The sequence below is a fragment of the Gasterosteus aculeatus genome, chromosome 17 (genome assembly GCF_964276395.1).
Source record: "Gasterosteus aculeatus chromosome 17, fGasAcu3.hap1.1, whole genome shotgun sequence".
NCBI lineage: Eukaryota > Metazoa > Chordata > Actinopteri > Perciformes > Gasterosteidae > Gasterosteus > Gasterosteus aculeatus.
This window is the reverse complement of record NC_135705.1, coordinates 18,543,321-18,561,819: the sequence shown is the minus strand read 5'-3', so window position 1 is coordinate 18,561,819 and position 18,499 is coordinate 18,543,321. Positions and strand designations below refer to the sequence as shown.

The 18,499-nt window shown below is 45.8% G+C and overlaps 1 protein-coding gene across 1 annotated transcript; it reads left to right on the top strand.

Moving 5' to 3' along the window:
- The first annotated feature begins 4,640 nt into the window (after positions 1-4,640).
- nucks1a (nuclear casein kinase and cyclin-dependent kinase substrate 1a) lies at positions 4,641-13,891 on the top strand. Its single transcript, XM_040204020.2, has 8 exons — positions 4,641-5,031; positions 8,128-8,177; positions 8,535-8,625; positions 9,613-9,659; positions 9,750-9,911; positions 11,512-11,661; positions 12,160-12,312; positions 12,499-13,891. Exons 1-8 carry the CDS (start codon positions 5,015-5,017, stop codon positions 12,750-12,752), a joined length of 924 nt encoding a protein of 307 aa, XP_040059954.1. The 5' UTR covers positions 4,641-5,014; the 3' UTR covers positions 12,753-13,891.
- Positions 13,892-18,499: the final 4,608 nt, after the last annotated feature.

Genomic DNA, 18,499 nt, shown 5'->3' with positions numbered 1-18,499 from the left:
AGAAAAACAAGTTCCCCAAAAGAACTGCGTAATAATTGGAATCAACAGGGATTTGGAGAATAATTGTGTAAATGTAGAAAACACATAAATAACATAAAATGTTACGTAGGTTCCAATTTGGTCTCATATGACCGGAGCGCGTTGTTCCACATGCCTTCACATCTTCCGGCGCAAACTAAATTGTACTTATAATGGCTTTTATCTATAGCAAGTTGTAAATGGGCTAATTTGATGAAATTGCACTTTCTTGTTCTTCTGGCTTTGTATCCTTATGGTTGAAATGCACTTATTGTGAGTCGGTTTGGATAAAAGCCTCAGCTAAATGACGTGTAATGTAATGTAGCTGTTTGCTGTGTCTCCCACGTAGCTTGTGACAAACTCCAGAGCGGATTTCTGATGGTTTGACAGCGACTTAAACAGCGTCTTTCATAAAGGCCAGATTTGTCCACAGCTGCGTCCTTCTGAGGACAGATTCGCTCCCCTCAGCTGTGGATCTTTGCAGCTCCTCCAGAGTTCCCATCGGCCTCTTGGTTGCTTCTCTGATTCATTTCTCCTTGTCCAGCGTTGTGGTTGTTCCATATTCTTTCTATTTTTTGATGATGTATTTTATGGTGATCTGTGAGATGTTCAAAGCTTGGGATATTTCTTCATAACCTTTAATAAATTAAATCATCATTTAAAATTGCATTTTGTATGTATTCAGCTCTTTGTCTAAAATGAAAATGTCTTTGATTATCTGAAATATATGTAATGGTGACAAATATGCAAAGAAATAAGAAAACAGCCAGAGGGCAAATACTTAAACCAAACCTGCTCCTCCATGTGCATCCAGAGTCTGTTTATAGAGATTAAACACTCTGTGACAAGAAGCGCAAGAGCTTTGTGTTGTCGTTCCCTTTGACTTCTCACACATGCAACGTCATGAAAACAAAAACCTACTCAAACGTGAGCCTCTCCGTTGGTCCACTGCGGCTGAAACTCCCGACTTTTCTGTTGGGGCTACTTTAGGTTGTACTTGCAGGCCGTTCTCCAAGATGCATTGCAGTTTAACATTCAAGCCACAAGGTGGCGATGCTACACAGCTGAGGAAATGAGGTGGCACGTGTTTGCAGCGAGGCATTTAATAAGAAGCATAGAGAAAGCGTTTACCTGAGTTAGATATTAAATTAAGGGGATTGTAGGTGAATAAGACTTTTATCCTTGGACTCGATGCATGGACACTGTATACTTTTTGCTACATGCATTCCCTACCTGCTGGACACGCTGAATTAGTCATTAGGCCCACAGGTGTGCCATCAGCATGTCTCTGGAGGTGCAAGGACGTCTCTTTTGTTGCAGGCTGGAGTATGCAGCATGTCGGACTGAAGGATGATCGCGAGGCAACTGTGAAGCCACGAAGAGAGAGGCGAGAGTCCCTTCCCCGGTTACCGTGGCAACACACCTGCTCCCCCACTCCGGCATCATCCCCGAACACAGGCACAGGAAGCACGTCTGAGGCGGCTGAAGCAAGAGAGAAAAAGAGAGGGTGCGGGGTATTTTTTTTTTTACAGTTCATCAGCGTCCCCCTGAAAAAAAAAATGTATTTCAGCAAGTTCTCATTTTGCGATGAGGATTCTGCAGCCTGCCTCGACATGAAAACACACACATGCCTATTCCCAACATAGCAATGTGCACGCAGCCCACAATATGACAGCAGAACCTCGCTCACACTCCTGCACCTCGAGCAGCCGGAGACTCAAAGGTTACTTCCACCCGGAGCCTCCAGGTGATTACCTCCAGACTGCTACGGCTGGAACTGATTGATTTGAAATTGAAATACTAAACTTTGTTTTGGCAGCAACAATGAAGCCGTAACTGACATTTTTTAATTGATTCTCTCATTTAGTCAAAAGCAGAAACTCTGGGTTATTACGGTTATGAAGAAGGACAAGGTCCCACACAGTGCGCCGGCTATCGTCCAATAAGCCTCCTATGCGTGGACTATAAAATCCTGACCTCCATCCTGGCTACCAGAACCCCGAAAATATATTAAAAGGAACAAGCAACGTAAGAAGGCCCCTAAATTTACAATCGATAGCGTTAGGAGACAGACAACCTTCAGCGCTCCTCGGCGTGGATGCATTTGACAGAGGTGGCTGGTCGTTCCTGGCACAAACATCGGTAGAGATGGGCCTCAGAGAAGAATTTGTTACACGGATCATCTCGCTTCGAGATCAAAGGCCAGAGTGAACGGTCACAATATCTAGAGGGGGATGCACTGTCACCCTCCCTGTGCCGAGCATCGAGCCCCGAGCAGAAGCTACGCGGCAAAATATACACGGTCAAGGGTTAGTGGATGAAGGTCGATCAGACCATGAAATATTTTGCCGACATTTTTTTTATGAGGACCCCACTTCTCTCCATTCCTGAAGGAATGCGGTGTCCGCACAAATACGGCTCATTATCAGGGTATAAAATGAATGAAAACAATCCAGAGGCGATGATGGTATCAGAGATTTGGCTCACACAATTAAATGAGGCGGTTTCCTTTCACTGGACTAAACAAGGATTTATAAATGTGGGAATTAATATTACAGCTAACCCTGTAACACAGATGTTTCCTGCCAATTACAGACCAGGCCAAGTTAGTCAACCAAACAAAAAATGACCTGACACACTGCCGCTTGTATCTTCTACATGTGTAATAAATTAAACTGTATTAAAGGGCTGCACAACTAGTAGACATGGTGGCATGGATTGGAAACAACCAGGAGACCGGATGGACCACGGTAGAACAAAGCACAGCTAAGGGTATATCCCTCTGCTCTTTATTCAGGTAAAGTCCTTTAATATAATGAAAATGAATGAAAACAAATGGATAAAACACACTGACGATTTTGACAATAATGAATAACTTTTGAAGCACCAAACTCATATGCCACTTATAGTGAACATAGAATCCCCTCCCTCTGTGTGGGATAGTGGATTTAGAAGATGGGCTTAAAATGGGATTAAGGTTTTAAGAGGATCAATCAATTATCAACAAAACAGAACTGAAATCCTTCTCCCAGCTGCAGGAGATATACAGTATAAACTTCCATCAAATGACGTGTGTACGTATCTTCAAATGAGACACTATTACAAACCATAAAGACAGTCAGAAAAAAAAACTGATTTAATTCAATACTGTTTGATTACTAAAAAATAGCTGACACTTCACAAAATACAAGGAAGATCAAGGAAAAGTGGGAATTGGAATAAAATGTTTTAATTGAAGCTAAAAGAGATTTGTGCAACAAATGTCATAAAGGAATCAATATCAAATTGTGGAAAGAATTTGACTGGAAAATAAAATCCATATATTTCAATTGACCTCTTATTATCTCTTCATATGTGAAGGATCCATCGGCTTCATTAGGTTGGAGAAAAGGGTTTTGGAAAAGTATCAAAGCAGAAATCAATTTTAGAATTGAAGTGGAGCGGTCTCTTTTCCGGAAGACTTATGAGACAACAGTCTGAGGTACGTGCTCTTTTAATGATTGCTAGGAAAATGATAGTATGAACTGAAGGAATGCAAAACCACCAACCATAACCCACAGAGTCCGTTGACGTGGATGGTTGTGCACACGTAGATTGAACGCGCGTTTATTAGAATTTGTCGGTGTACATATGCACCTATGTAAAGGTTAGCATTTATACTCGCTACAAGAAAACCAAACTATTGATACTAAAATTACTGTTTGGATTATTTATTATGTTTATTTGAATGTCGATCATTGTTGTGTTGAAAATGCAAAATAAATAAAAAGTTTTAAAAAGATCTGAGCAATCAAGCATTGACTTGTGATCAACAGTGTTTGTTGATTCGAGAAAGGAAGGGAAAGTAATGAATTTGAAAATTTGCAATTTGTGCACGGCACACTTTTGACACATTTGATAGAGACAAAGTTTCAGGGGGGAAAGTTATCCAGCATTTTCAAGTAAAAAGACTGCAGGTAAATCGAGTTGCAAGTCCTTTTTGAAATTTTCATCAGAGATTAATCTGTGACAAAACAGCAGCATGCTGCTTTGTTCAGATGTGAATATTTTAAAAGACGTTCGCCATAGACTGTGTGCCGACAAATCCATGTGGTCACGATTTGAAGAACCAGGTTTACAGTGCTGTACATGAATTATCATGTTCAAAAACTTCTCTGTTCTACCCTAACAGCATTGAACGCACGATGAGTTTGTGAAGCCCACTTGATTGCATGAACTCTTATCAGCAATATGAGGTATGTCATTTGTAGACTTTACAGCTTGTAGTGCTATGCATCGGTATTCTACCTGCATCTCATGTTGCAGCGTGCTGCCAGGTGGGCAGATCAGGGTTAGCCTAAGTAGCAGCAAAACCACAGTCAACCTGATTACTGAAACATTTATGATAATTTCATACATAGGATGACTGTGCACAAAGCTGTAATTAATTAATGTTGCTTTGTGGTCTTTGGGGAGCCACAGGAATACATGTTTGCATCCAACCGGAGGGCCTCTTTTTGTTTTCTTAACAGTGAGGCATCAACCGAGCCTGCTGTAACGGAGGCGGGGAAACAAAATGCTAACATCGTTCTGACGTGCAGCCAAAGTAGCCAATGCAAAGCACGGTCGTCGTTCAAACCGGCCAATGGGAGGAGCGGAGCACCGCGGTGCACGGGGGGGCGGGGCGGGGCTTGTCCTCGAGGAACCCACCCCTCGAGGCCACGAGGTTTGGTTGCACACGGGCTGCAGTTTCAGTTTGTTTTATTCACCATTTTGAGTAGCTGAGGGTAAAAAAAAAATTTTTTAAAGAAGATTTGCGTTTGGCGGACGAGACGCCTCCGTACTTTTATTTTCACGCGCTAGCTCGGACGGCGGAGTTGTGCGCCAAGCTCGCTCCCGTCGGTGTTTTGCAGAGCGGGAACCGATATATACATTCTTTGCCTGTGCTGCTGCTGCTTCTCCTCCCCCCCCTCCCTCTTCTTTCTTACATCCCTAACCTCTACAGTATTCCTGCAAAATGTCAAGACCAGTGAGGTAGGTGTGCCAAATATGTCCTCCGCTCTGCGTAACGCTAGTTACGGACACCGCGCTGCCAGGCTCCGCCGATAGCGCGCACGCCTCGTCCATGCTGCGTGGATTTGAATGAGCTGCGAATGTGTTTGTTTCATGAAAAAATAATGGGAATTTGTGCGCGCGTGCGGCTCGCTGCTCGCGTGCAACATGGAGCCCGGCGGCGTGGATGGTTCGCCATGTCTCGTTGAGAAACGCGCCGTGTCGTGTCTCCCTTGCCTTTTTTATTATTTTATTTATTTTTTATTTTTTAAGAATCCATGGTGTGCTTTGTTGGCCGCTATGTAGGCCGAACGGGGGGGGGGGGAACAGGCGGTGTGATTTTAACCAGCTAACGTTTTACGACTCTCACGCCAGGCCCTGGTACTATTTTTCCCTCTCTGGCTTGAGAATAAGAATATGGCGACCCCATTCATCCAGGGGAGGCTCCAAAAAAAACGCCAACACCCCCCCCCACCCCCTCCACTCACCAACGGCGAATGTCGAGAAAGAAAAGCGCCGGAGGAGGCGGCGTCCGGCCTCGGGATTTGATCCGGTTGCCGCGCAGACTCGGTTAGTCGGTAGTCTACCTATTGCACATTAAGGGCATTTTGGTCGGCTCGACGCGAGAAGGCGTGTTGGTCAGTGAGAATGTCGCGTAGCGGCTCTTGCGTTTTCACTCCCGCCGTTAAATAATCGCCGCTGGTTGGTGTCAGAGGAAGGCGCAGAACTAATTCAACCACCCGCCACGCGTCGTTACAACGCGTGAAGTATTCACAGCCCCTTTTAATACAAATGATATACGGCCTTTAACTTGAAATCGGAGTCATTTTTATGCTCTCGCCTTGAAATCTCGCGAGATTTTGTAATCTCATTGGTGGCGTTTTAAAAAAGGAATCGCTCCGGTTCTTGAAGTGAATCGAGCTTTTGGGGGGAATTAGATGAGCCCCCGTGCGCTGCATTCATTTATAAAGGGTGGAAAGAGGCGTAATTCATGTGCTCTTAATGTTATTAATGCATTTGGGACCACGAAAGGACCCTCCCCGTTGATATCTCTAACACAACTATGGTTACATCATCAAAAGTACTTTTTAATCTTTAAAAAACACACCAACCTCCTCTCAGATGTCATTTCTGTTCGTTTTCGACAATATTGCATGCAGAAATAGGTCATTTGAAAAGGCCAACATGTGGAGGGGAGAAATGGCTCCCTCAGTGGGCAAAGCCATCCGGTCCAACGGAGGTAGCTTTGATTTAAACACAAACCGCACTCACATACCATCTGTGGATACTGACAATGTTAAGACTGTGTATTTGTCTCCACAAATGTGAAATAGTCAACACTTGTTGGACCTGATGGTGCACATTGTCTGCCAAAACACGTATTCTTTTGGTGCTTTACGGTAGTTCAGACAGACAACAGCATGCGTGAGAAGAAGGAACTCGCTGCCGGGTCATTCGCCTTAATTAGACTTGATGCTGCATGTATGTAGAAAGAATGCTGGATGTGCTCCCTTTGAAATTTACTTCTAGGGTTTGACTGGAAAGACTCGCTCAGACAGATTCAATGTAAAGTGTGTGTGGTATTAATAAAACATATATGTCAGCTATGGCATGATTTCAGGTTGTTGTCGTATTAATAATAAAAAACCCTCCCAGATTTCTCAGCCTCAAGTTGACCCTGAATGCACATTAACAAAACCTTTTTATAGAAGCGGAAATTTGCCATTTTCATGTGAATGTAGTTCATTCCTCACTGTGTGCAGCAGTGAACGAACACGCCGGGCCCAGTGCTACAGCGCCGGTTCTTTAAATGTGGCGGTGTGTGCAAAGACGACGGTCAACAGAGAAGTTCTGGTTTCAGATGACTACATATCCTAATGCAGCAGCCTACCCGCCGTTGACCAATCATCATCCCCGCTGCAACGTTGAGCGAAAAGGTTAAATCCGCCGCTGCAGCCGCCGGACGGGCAGAGGACATCTGTCTTTGCGCGTTTCTGTGGTCACGTGCAGCCGTCTCTTTCCCCCCCCCCCCCCCCCCCGAGCAGGTGCTCACTGGTTCATTAGCGTAGCCGTGCGCTCGGCAGCTGTGTGTTTGCACTGGCGGCCTTCAGCCCGTGCGTTACAGCTCTGGCACAACGTGAGCGAGTGTAGTGCGTGTGTGTGTGACTGATCAGTAACAGAAGAGTTATTGAATCTTACTCTGAATTTCAGGTGCAAAACAGTCGACTAACCAACAGTTGGTGATAATCGATCAGCTTGATTGAAATTGTGATCAATTGGCTACAACTCTTTCGTGTGTTTTACCAGTTTGTGTGTTGTACTCGTAGGTTGTTTTTAAAGGTATTTACCTAAATGCAAAACAATTTTAGTGGTTTTAACCTCAATCCAGTGCAGCTTCACCAGGTGTTGACGGCTGTCACCCGAGGCCCCGCCCCCCCCCCCGTACGCGCCGTCGGATTGTGCTCTGAAACTGAAGACGGCTGACGGGTGTCTGGTTCAGAGCGCTTCAGGGCTGCAACTAACCCATCATTTTGGGGGGGTTGTGGGGCTGTATGTCAGTCCGCTGCTGCAAGCGCCACACACACACACATATATTCTCGCACGTGTCAGTGTATAAGTGCCGTGCATGGGAGTCACAACACCAGTGGCACCGGCCCGCAGAGGAAAACGTTCTCCACATTCTCCCATTTACATGCGATTGTCATGCGGGTTGAGGGCCGCTGCTCTTCACTCAGACGCACAGACTCTCCGCGCTCAACCTAACGCTTTATTTATAAATATAAATGTGTGTGTGTGTGTGTGTATATGTATATATATGTATGTATGTATGTGTGTATATATATATATATATATACACACTCAATCCTCACATTGAGGGGCGTGACTAATAAACACAATGCAGCCCTGCAGTGGTCATTCATACGCCGCTGCCTTGTTGCTGTTGCATCGTGTCTTCTTGCGTCTAGGTGGGACCTTCCCGCCAAGTCCGTATTTGCTTGTCTTTTATCCAGCGAGCAGCAGGGAAGCAACTTGGTCCTTCTCATACGTAATGTGTTCTATGTTCATTCTTCTCCACAGGAACAGGAAAGTGGTGAACTACTCACAATTCAACGAGTCCGATGATGCAGGTGACTCCTACTCTTTTATCTGTCTTTTATGATCTTTTATTTTCCCTGCCATTAGCGTTTTCCAGTGATCGTTTTGCATCATCACTTCAGTGTACGGCTTTGATGCCATTGTAATATAATGGTAGAGGAAGCCCTGCGTTGGTCCTTATCCGCTACCATGAGCCGTCAATGATGGCACAATGATGGCGATCATGTACATCAATACTGTTGATGACCACAAACCTATTTTTCTCTATATCCAGAAAACACAGTATAACTACAAATACCTCCTATTGAAGTACAAATGAGTCAAACCGGATCTGGACCTCCGTGTGTTGATTCCTGCGAGGGTAAATAAATCTTGTCCTCCTTCTACAGATGAGGAGTACGGCGAGAATAAGCCCAAGAAGGTGCGCGCCCCCCCTCGTGAGCCCAAGCACAAGCGCTCAAAGAACTCGCAGGAGGACAGGTGAGTCAAAGTCGCCTGTGCGCGGCGTCCTCCGCGCTGCGACGCTGGTTCTTCCTTCAACGCATTGATGCAGACAGGAGCAGGATTTGTGCCCCAACAGCTCGGCAGCGTTTGCAGACGCGGGGGGGGGGGGGGGGGGGGGTTGATGAGGCCCACCTGAGGTGGTCGGCCTGAGTCAGCACTTGTACACCAGAAGGTGGTACAGTAATATATGTAGCGGCCGGTGCACAGTGCAGATGGGCTTTATGTTCGGCTACGGGAGTAAATCTACCTGACGCGGCTGAATGGTGACCGTCCCGCGCTTGTGTCCTGTAAGCCAGAGCACGGACCCACTGGTGTCTTCTTTTTTGGGGGGGGGGGGATAAACCCCAGCTGTGCCTTCTGCTCCGGTCCAGTTGCACAGTAAATGAGTTTTAGTAAAACAATTAATCTCATCTCAATTGTTTTTTTATTGAGATGGCCATTTCTTTGCCATGACAACAGGGTCACTTGTAGGCGGCTAATCGTGTTGGAAAAACTCCACTCAAAAAGACGTTAAACTGAAATCTTGACTTTGCTTTATTATAAGACGGAGGCGGCCGTTAATGTGGTCAGAATCCTCCAGTAACGCCGCGTTGGGTTTGAGTATAAATGCAGTCAGTGAAAGGAGGAGCTTTATGACGTCTCAACGGACATTCAGCGGCTCCCGTGGACGTCCCTGCTATTAGCATGCGAACTGCAGTCGCTCAATGATTTATGGCATCTGTGCCTTTGTGCACCTGCCAGATAGAGATCAAGTAAACGACTCAGAGAAGCATGTGAACAAATGTGTGCATAGAAAAGAGATCTGTTCACTCCATCCTTCTTCAGAAGTGTCGCTTTTTGACTATTTATTAGATGAGAAGAGTGAAGCGAGAAGTGTGACTGAAATCGGTGCTTTGTTGAGCATCTCCCCGGGTCCTCTGCTTGCTAAGACGTTTTCCTTACTCCACTCCATCTTTGTTGCAGTGAGGAGTCTGATGAGAAGCTAACCAAGCCCAAAAATGAATCGGCAGGTAAGTCGCGTCCATTGTCTGATCTGTAGACAAACGTTTGGCTGAGGCACTTAGAGCAGCGGTGACCCTCCCTCCCTGTCGCCTCTGCAGACGACTTTGGCAGCGATGAGGAGGACAACGACTTTGGAGAGGAGGAAGAGGAGGAGGAGGAAGACGGGGGAAGCGACTACGAAGAAAAGAAAGGGAAAAAGGCAAAGAAAGCCAAGGTGGAGAAGCCCGCTAAGAGGGGGCCCAAGAGAAAACGGCCTGCAGGTAATTCTCCGTTCTGTACTCGACACACTGAGGTGATGCTCTCTTCAACGTATTAAATACTTACTTAAATATAATTATATAATATGATTTTATATCTAAATATCTGTTTACCTGCATTAAGGGGAACAATGGCAAGTTGCAATACTAGTATAGCGTTATGAAGAGATTTTACCCGTAAAGCAATCCAACATTGGACATGAAGCTGAAAACAATTCCAACAGGTTTCAACATCCGATGCTTTTTCCCCAATTACCCACAAGTCATTGCAATGTGACAGGATAAGCAAGGAAAGCATGGTGACGTAAAAACAAAGGACGTTCGTATTAAAATGTACACATTTAAAATATTAGGGATAAAGATGGGTGGAAAAACACAACAGATTAAGCTTATTTACTAATTTATTTATCCAAATCTTTATTTGGTTATTCAAGCTATTTTGACAGAGCCTGAAAAACGATCGTAAAAAGTATGAAATAAATGTCCTCAATCTGAAATATTTATTTTTTTACGAAGCGCTGTCCTGTCCATGTTTACACCATTTAAAGTGCTCACAGACTCACTCAACCGCCTCCCATGAGTTCGGGGTTCGGGGGGGTCACTCGGATTGAGCAGCTCTGTTCAGTTACGTGTCCAGAATAAACCACACCGAACAAACCCGAGTTGGAGGTGTCTGTTTTTTAACTGACGTGTCTACGGGTGACGTCTCCGGTCTGTTAAAGCAGCGGTCCCCAACCGCCGGGCAGCACCACAGAAAGCTTATATATTTTATTTTTTTCTGAAAAATGTTTTATTTTGAAAATTTACCGGATTTTCTCCTAATAATGTGCGCTCGTCCCTCTGACACGCGTCACCAGGCCATGTCCTTTTACCGTGCACGACCAGCGAACACAGAGCGCGCGACTACTACTCCCCCGTCGGACCTTCTCGACCGGCCCGCGAAACATTGTCTGACATGAAACCGGTCCGTGAGGTAAAAAAAGGTTGGGGACCACTGTGTTAAAGGGCCAGACAGGCGGATGGTGGTGGATATTGGTCTCTACATGCATAAAGGTCTTGGACGGCTTGTAGACCGCGTGCCCTCCGTGACGCCGTGAATCCCTCCCACAACCCCCAGCTGGATACGGCACATAGAGTCGTCGTGTTTTGAGTAATCGCTGTGAGTCGAAGGTGTCGTCGATCCATTAGTGAAAAGAACCTTATTACACAGACGTGTGTGGCCTTCCTCCCCCGCTGGGTTAAGTAGATTGATTCCTCGTGGCTGATCTAAATCCCCCCCCAATAACTTCCTTAATGCCCCCTCATCAGCCATCAGATGAATGAATCTGTTTTTTGGGAGCGTTTTCTCTGAACTGAACAGGCTGGCACAGAGAACGTGTCCAGAATAAAAAATAAAAAACATTTGTGTTTTTAGGAATATACAAAATTAGAATTTCCCATTTAAAGGCATCGCAGTCACTACATTTGTTCAAATATTCTCTGATCAGCGGGGAAATGCTGAACATTGCTCTAGTGAATGTGGGTTGGGGCTTATTGACATTAGCACGGTCGCTAACTGCTCTGCTGAATGCCGCCTGTAACCCGCCGCGTGCCGTTTGCGCAGATGACAGCGACGACGAGAAGGAAGTGAGTCGAAAGCGCACCGTGCGCCAGGCGGCCTCCAAAGCCGTGTCCAAACAGAGGGAGATCCTGCTGGGCGACGGCGGCAGCGAGGACGAGGAGCACGAAGACCAAGAGGAGCCCTACAACGACCGTACGTACAGCCGCCCACACACGCGGTCGCATTGCACGCTTCGTCCATTCCATGTTCGACGGATCGGATCAAATCAAGCAAATACTTTGAAATGTTATCATTTGACTCGATAGTAAAGGAAATCATTCATTGTATTTTTATGGTCCTGGCCGATCCGTGCTGTCTACAGCAGGCCGACGTTACCCAACCCTGATTAGTGCCAATGATCTTAATCAGATCAGTTTAGACTTTCTATCTATCTAAACTATCAGGGCCGTGGTTATAAAGGCCTGAGGGTTCATCCCACAATGTGGTTTAAGTGTCAATCAAACTGCATCCTGCCTGGTTTGTGTGCTCGATTATTCTACATTGAATAATCTATGTATGTTTGTATCAATGAGTCTGCAGGTGTGTAATCAAAAGTGGTTCCGTGTTACATTTACTAGCAATTTCGTTAGCTTGGCTTAGTCAGCCGGTGACCTGTGACGAAAACGTCCTCGTGTGGCCTCTCGTTTCCAGCTGACGAGTCCGGCAGCGACGAGGACTTCACGGTGGAGGACGACGACGACAGCGACTACGGCCGCTCCAAGAAGAGGGGCAAGAAGGTGATCCGACGGGGGCGACCGGACAAGAAGGAGAAGAAAAGCCCCAAGCCCCGACTAAAGGCCACAGGTGAGAGGTCTCCTGGGGACAGAATCCATGTTATGTCAATAATTCATTAGCTTAGCGGTTCTGAATCACGACCTCATGCAACCAGCCAGGTCCATGTGACAACATCAGTGAGGGTGTGAGGACATGTCTTTATGTGACCCTAACGCAGAAAGTTAATGTCTCTCCCCGCCCCCTCCCTCCTTCCAGTGACCCCCAGCCCAATGAAGGGGAAGGGCAAGGGGCGCTCTAGCGCCAAGGCCCCGGAGAAGAGCTCACCCAAAGAAGAGGAAGAGGAGGACCCCGAGAGTCCCCTAGAGGAGGAGGAAGAGGAGGCGGCAGAGAAGAAGGAGACCTCCCCCGCCCCCAAGACGACGAAGGAGGCCGGCGGGGGAGACGAGGAGGAGGAGGACGAAGAGGAGGAGGACGGCTCAGAAGAGGAGGCGCCCTCTGGAGAAGACTAGAGGACGGACCCCGCTGACGCCCATCCTCCACGTCTCTTCTCAAACCTTTTTGCTTTCTTCCGTTGCTCTGCGTTTAGAATATCTCTCGTTTTGTTTTCCTCTCCTGGTGGCCTGGCTCAATGGTTTGGACTTGGTGTGCCCCCCCCAACCCCACCCCACCCCTCTCCCCTTTTTGCCCCCGGTACCCCGGCGTTGTTATTCTCATTCTGCGTTCTTCCCCCACAGCTCAGTGCTGGTGAGCATCCGTCCTGAGTGAACAAAACCACTTCCCTCCTCGTTTGTTTGTTTTCTCCGTGAGCTGACGCGGCGCCGCGCGTACGCCGCCGATGGGCGCGCCTGCCGGGGGGGCGGGGGTGTTTTACCCGAGGGCTCTCCCTTGTATCCGATGAGCGAAGCGTTAAGCCTTTAAGCCTCTCTTTTGGTACCCAGTGCTTTTTTTAAAACCAGGAGCCCGTTGGAACGCGTTGGCTCGGTGGTTATTTTAAAACCATTTCTTTTCCGTTCCTTTAACTTTAAACGAGTTCCGAGGTCCCCCGCTCGTTCCCGGCCGTCTTGGTGCTGAGCTGTCGTCGTGCCGCTGCCTCGTACATCCGTTGGATCCGTTTTGCAGGCGTGCTGTGTGGACTGGCGGACTGGCGGGCCGCCACTATCGCACGTTTCAAGCCGGCATGTGTGTTTTTATGTACTCGTATTATGAATTTGTATGCTTGTAAAGAGGGTCTGGCTTTAATTTTATTTTCTCTCTCAGCACATCTGCTGCCTGTGTTGAAGCGTTTCTGATGCTGTATGTCAGGCTTTCTTAACGCCGCGCCATTGCTACGTGAAGCAACCCCCCCCCCCCCACTTCAGAAACACACGACCCCCCCTACCTCCCTGCATGGTTACAGCATCTTCTCAGCATTCAACCCCTTGTGCCAGGCACCCCTAAATCTTTTTTTTAATTATGATTTTGAAGAAATGCAGGAAGAGATGTTTCTTTTGTTTCCTTTCTTTGTTTTGTTTTTGAGAGCTCGAGAAAAAAAAAATGAATGTTTTTTTTCCCTGTCAGTTCATTGTTTTAATTCTCTATTCAGATTTTTTTTGTAATGTTTGTTTTTTAAGAAAAGAAATAAAATGTATCTTGATTTTAAAGAAAAAAAGTTGACCATATCTAATCTGTTCTGCCCTTTATTTACCATGGTCCTTTAAACCCCCCCCCCCCGCCCCCTCGCCTCCCCACAACATAGAGGTCTAGTAGGCAGCGGAGCACAGACCCGGCATTTGTTTTTCGATGTACCTTCATATTCGTTAGTGGCTCGTCAGCAACTCTGATAAACAGACCACCCGAAGCCATAAAAGATCTCAAAACTAGTGACTCTGCGATCAGGTGGAGAATGTCCCTTTTTCTATTTTTGTTTTTGATAAATACTTTTTTGAAGTCCAAAAATAAAGAAGAAAAAAAAAGATGAGACGAAGCTTCTATTGTGACCGCGGGAACTTTAATAAATGCATTTATTTAGGCGTCGTCCAGTAGAAACTCCCCATTCGTCCTGTGGCCGCAAATCCATCCTGAACCGAGTCCTTAATGCAGAAGCACATTCAATTCTCCTACAACGGTCGTCAGCAGCTTAGTGGGTTTTTCTACGTCCAGGTCCTGAACTGCCACCAAATCGTTGATGTCAATTTATTATGATTGGAAATCAATTGGAAATCGTGTAAAGCTCAGGGAGCTCTGTTGGAGTAGGACCAGATACCGGCCTGTAGGTGGCGGCGCTGAGGGCTTGAAAGAGGTTCCGCTCCATCATCCCACAGGAGGCACAAGGCTGCGAATTTCTCCTCTTCATCCACTCAAAGGATTCTTCTGTTCTACTGTTTGTGATGTGTTTTGTTTTTCTACCTTCCGCTGTTCTGGCAATGTTAATGTAAGCCAAGTTGTGATTGTTACACAAGACCGAGAGGAGAAGCTTTTGTCAGTAGCGCGGAGCGGGAACGCTCAACTTGAATCTTTTGCATGTTGTGGGAAGAAAAGTGCGACGCAATGACGACACCGTCTTGGCAATATTGTCGTCTTACAAAAAAAGAAAACCCGTATTACCAACAACAATGTCGATGTCTTTGTTTTCCAGCTTCTAATAAAGGCAACTTACTTTTTATATGGATTTAGCTACTTGTTTTGTGACATTGAGCTCCGTGCAACATGACTTCTGTGGTGATCTGATGTGGTGATCTGCATTATTCACTGTCTGCCACCTGGTGGCGCCGCGCGCACCTTCAGACAAGAGACACAAATAGAACCGTACAGGTAGGTGTAAATAGGAAAGCTAAAGTCACATTATGTGTGTGTGTGTATATAATATATGTATAGATTATATACTGCCTGTGGCGGAAGCTTGGGGACTAACTTCTCCAAGCGATGTCATCGAGTTGGCACATAACTTCTGGTTAACTAGTTCTGGTTTCTGCCTTGTTCTTCTCGTCCCAAGGATCTCTCCAGGTATTTGATTTATTTATATATATGTATATATATATATATATATATATAATCCCTTTTACAAATTGTGCTTCAATGTCATTGCAAAGATCCAGAAATGTGTTCTCAAGGGAAAGTAATGCATCGCGGTTGAACGCGTCAATTTCATCGCAATCACATCGCAACTCTTTATTGTGGGTAAATCCAGCTACTTTCATGTATAAAGTGAGTTGCTTTTTGTTCATATATTCACTGGAAGGAGCAACATCCTGCTGTGTCCTGTTGCTAAGAAACCCTGCTGGAGACTTGACACTCCTTCTGCAGTGCATGCATTATGCACATAGTCCCCTCACCCAGGGCTCGCTCTCTTTCTATGGAGGATCAGTTAGAGCCAGCATGCAATACCTGAAAGACACTCATTACCTGATACAAGTATGCCAATTCTACACCCTCACCTACTAATGTGCACCTCTGGCACTGTTGTGTCAACTCGACTTATAAGCTTGTCTTTCTGTGGCAACAATATCTCACTCTTCACAACTCGTCAAAGTGTGGGTTGTAAGTACATTTCGAGGCAATACAAACCGTAGTCCTGCTGAGTCCACGCGAGTTAAATTAAGTATGTTTAATTAATTTCACACTGGACACAAACATTGGTCTCCTGGGTGAGAGTCCTTCGTATCAATATTACCTCACCTGGCTTCCTCCTGAATAGGAAACGTGCGGCGCCACATAGGGGACCTTCTGCATAATCGAGATCCTGTATTCGACGTGGCCAAGGAGCTGCTGAGGGCCCTTGTGTGGCTTTAGTGAACCAGCAGAGGGCCCCTTTGTGCAACGGATCAGCGGCACGGTGACGGCGACACGAGGACATTTCTTTATGCACCTTTGTACTTTGAAAAATGTCCCCAAAATTTAATGTGAAGATTTTTGCAATGGTTTCAATGTTCACTTAGTTCTTAATTAGTTTGTGTATTTCCTACATCCACTCTATGCTCCAGCAATAGAGAGCCATGTGGTGATTTTTGTACACACAAAACATGTCTCTTTAATAGTAGATGACTCACTATACACTGTCAGACGTCAGCTGTCCCAACATGAACTACCGTGACACTGTCTTATTGTTGGCAAACAGCAGGGCGTTCTGCAGCTTTACTCCAAACCAGTTTCTCACTATGAAACCAAGATTTATCTCAAATGTGAGATAAGCAACTAGAACCTAGAACTCAGGCCTGAGGAATAAGTCTAGACAGATTTCTTCCTGGAGTTTCTATGTTTGCAGCTTTTTAACCCTTGTATTATGTTGAGAAAAAAATACGTTTATTATGTTGCGGGTCATTTTGACCCGTATTGTCTAAAAGCACACAAAACAGTCAAAAATGAAGTTAAACCAATAATAACTTTGTTTTAGATTAAACAAACATTAAGAAGAGATGAGAAGAAGAGATGTACAATTCAAACACTATATTAAAGAACTCCTGATATCATGTTTTTCTTCGTCACAAACACTTAATTTAACACTTTCATTTAACTTGCCCCATTCTCCTGGGGTTTTCAATGTTCAACATTTTCAGTGTTCCCCACATGATGGACAGAATGTGACGGTGTGCTTTCTGCAGATGTACTTCTTGCACCTCACACAACAGGTACTTGTTTTACTGTCATCTCGGGAGGGACAGACTTGGCATCTTTTGCGTTTCTTTGCACCTGTATCCGAAGGATCCATTGTGGGTTGGTCAGATGCCCTGCCCTGGACCTTTGTGATGACAGCTGCAGCTGCTGGGGTTCGAGCTGGCCTGGCCCGGTTCTGGATCTTGGGAGTGACAAGTGCTTTGCCTAGTTCTTCCAGGAAAAGTCGACGTCGGTACAGTTTGCTGGCATTCCACTGCTGGTTGATCTCAATCCACAGCACATAGGAATTGTAAGCAGACACATCCACAATGTTGTAGAAAACCACCAAGGGCCAACGGGCAGTCTTGCGCTGGCAGCTATATGTGGCTGTGACTTTGTCAAGATTGTCAACTCCTCCTTTGGTGGCGTTGTAATCCAGGATCATTTGTGGCTTCATGTCCTCTCTTGTGCTCAGAGAAGCATCTTTGTGCATTGTGCTCAACAAGAACATTCTTGTTTCTCTTTGGGCAGTAAGAAACAAGTGTTGTTTTCTCCGTGAAAGCAAATTTTGAGGAATGCAGAGGTCTTCCTTGCATCTTCAAAATCTCACTGGGAAGTTCTGGTTTATTTTTTCTGACTGTTCCCAACATAGTCAGCTTTCTCTCCTGAAGTTCATCTCCAAGACGGTAGGATGTAAAGAAGTTGTCACATGTGATGTTGTGACCTTGCAGCCCTTCAGTCATCTCCAATACCACACGCATTCCCTGATTCTTCTCAGGTGCTCCTCCAGGTGGCTTTCCAGTATATACCTGCAGGTTCCACGCATAACTGGATTTTGCATCACAGGCTGCCCATATTTTGATGCCATATTTCGCAGGCTTGCTTGGCATATACTGTCGGAAAGGACAGCGTCCTCTGAATGGAACAAGGCGCTCATCGACAGTAACATGGGGGCCAGGATTATACAGTAAAGGCAGGATTTCGACCCATTTATCCCAGACATCTCTGATCGCTGCAAGTTTGTCTCTCTCGCGTCGACCAGCTCTGGTGTCACGGTTGTCAAATCGGATCACACGAGAGATCATGTGAAATGTCTCCAAAGACATTGTTGCTCGGAAGATTGGCCTTCCATTCTCTTCATCCCATAAACTTGCAGTTGCTTCACCCTTTGACCTGTATACTCCAGCTAACACCAGAATTCCAATGTAAGCATGCAAGTCAGTTGGATCTAGTGGCTTCCATTTTTCTTGAAAGACACGCCTCCCCTCCAAGTTGGTCATGATGAGGATTATCTTCTCTATGGGTGGGGATATGAAGAGCTGAAATGCTGATTGAATATCATCAACTCTTGTGACAGCAAATCTTGTCGGACCAGGAGTCATTTTGATGACATTTGATGATGACAATCTGCCTCGGCTTTGGTGTGGTGATGTTGACCATTTTACGTTACCATCTTTAGATGTCCATGTCCCCTCTGTGGATGACGTTTCTTGTTTTTCATCTGATGAAGGGAAACCGGCAGACTCGTCCTCTGAATCCTCCTCATCGTGGGGAAATTGATAATCTGGATCATCAATAGCATTGTCCTCTGGCTCTGAAGGATCCTCTGTCTCTGAAACATCTTCCTCTACATCACTATCCCAGTTCATAAGCTGTGATAATACTTCTTCAGCTGAAAATCGTCTGG

Excerpts from the sequence above, each read along its gene's own strand:
- nucks1a (XM_040204020.2), top strand. Across the intron at positions 9,912-11,511 it reads CAAGAGAAAACGGCCTGCAG|ATGACAGCGACGACGAGAAG; the intron begins GTAATTCTCCGT and ends CCGTTTGCGCAG. Across the intron at positions 11,662-12,159 it reads AGAGGAGCCCTACAACGACC|CTGACGAGTCCGGCAGCGAC; the intron begins GTACGTACAGCC and ends TCTCGTTTCCAG.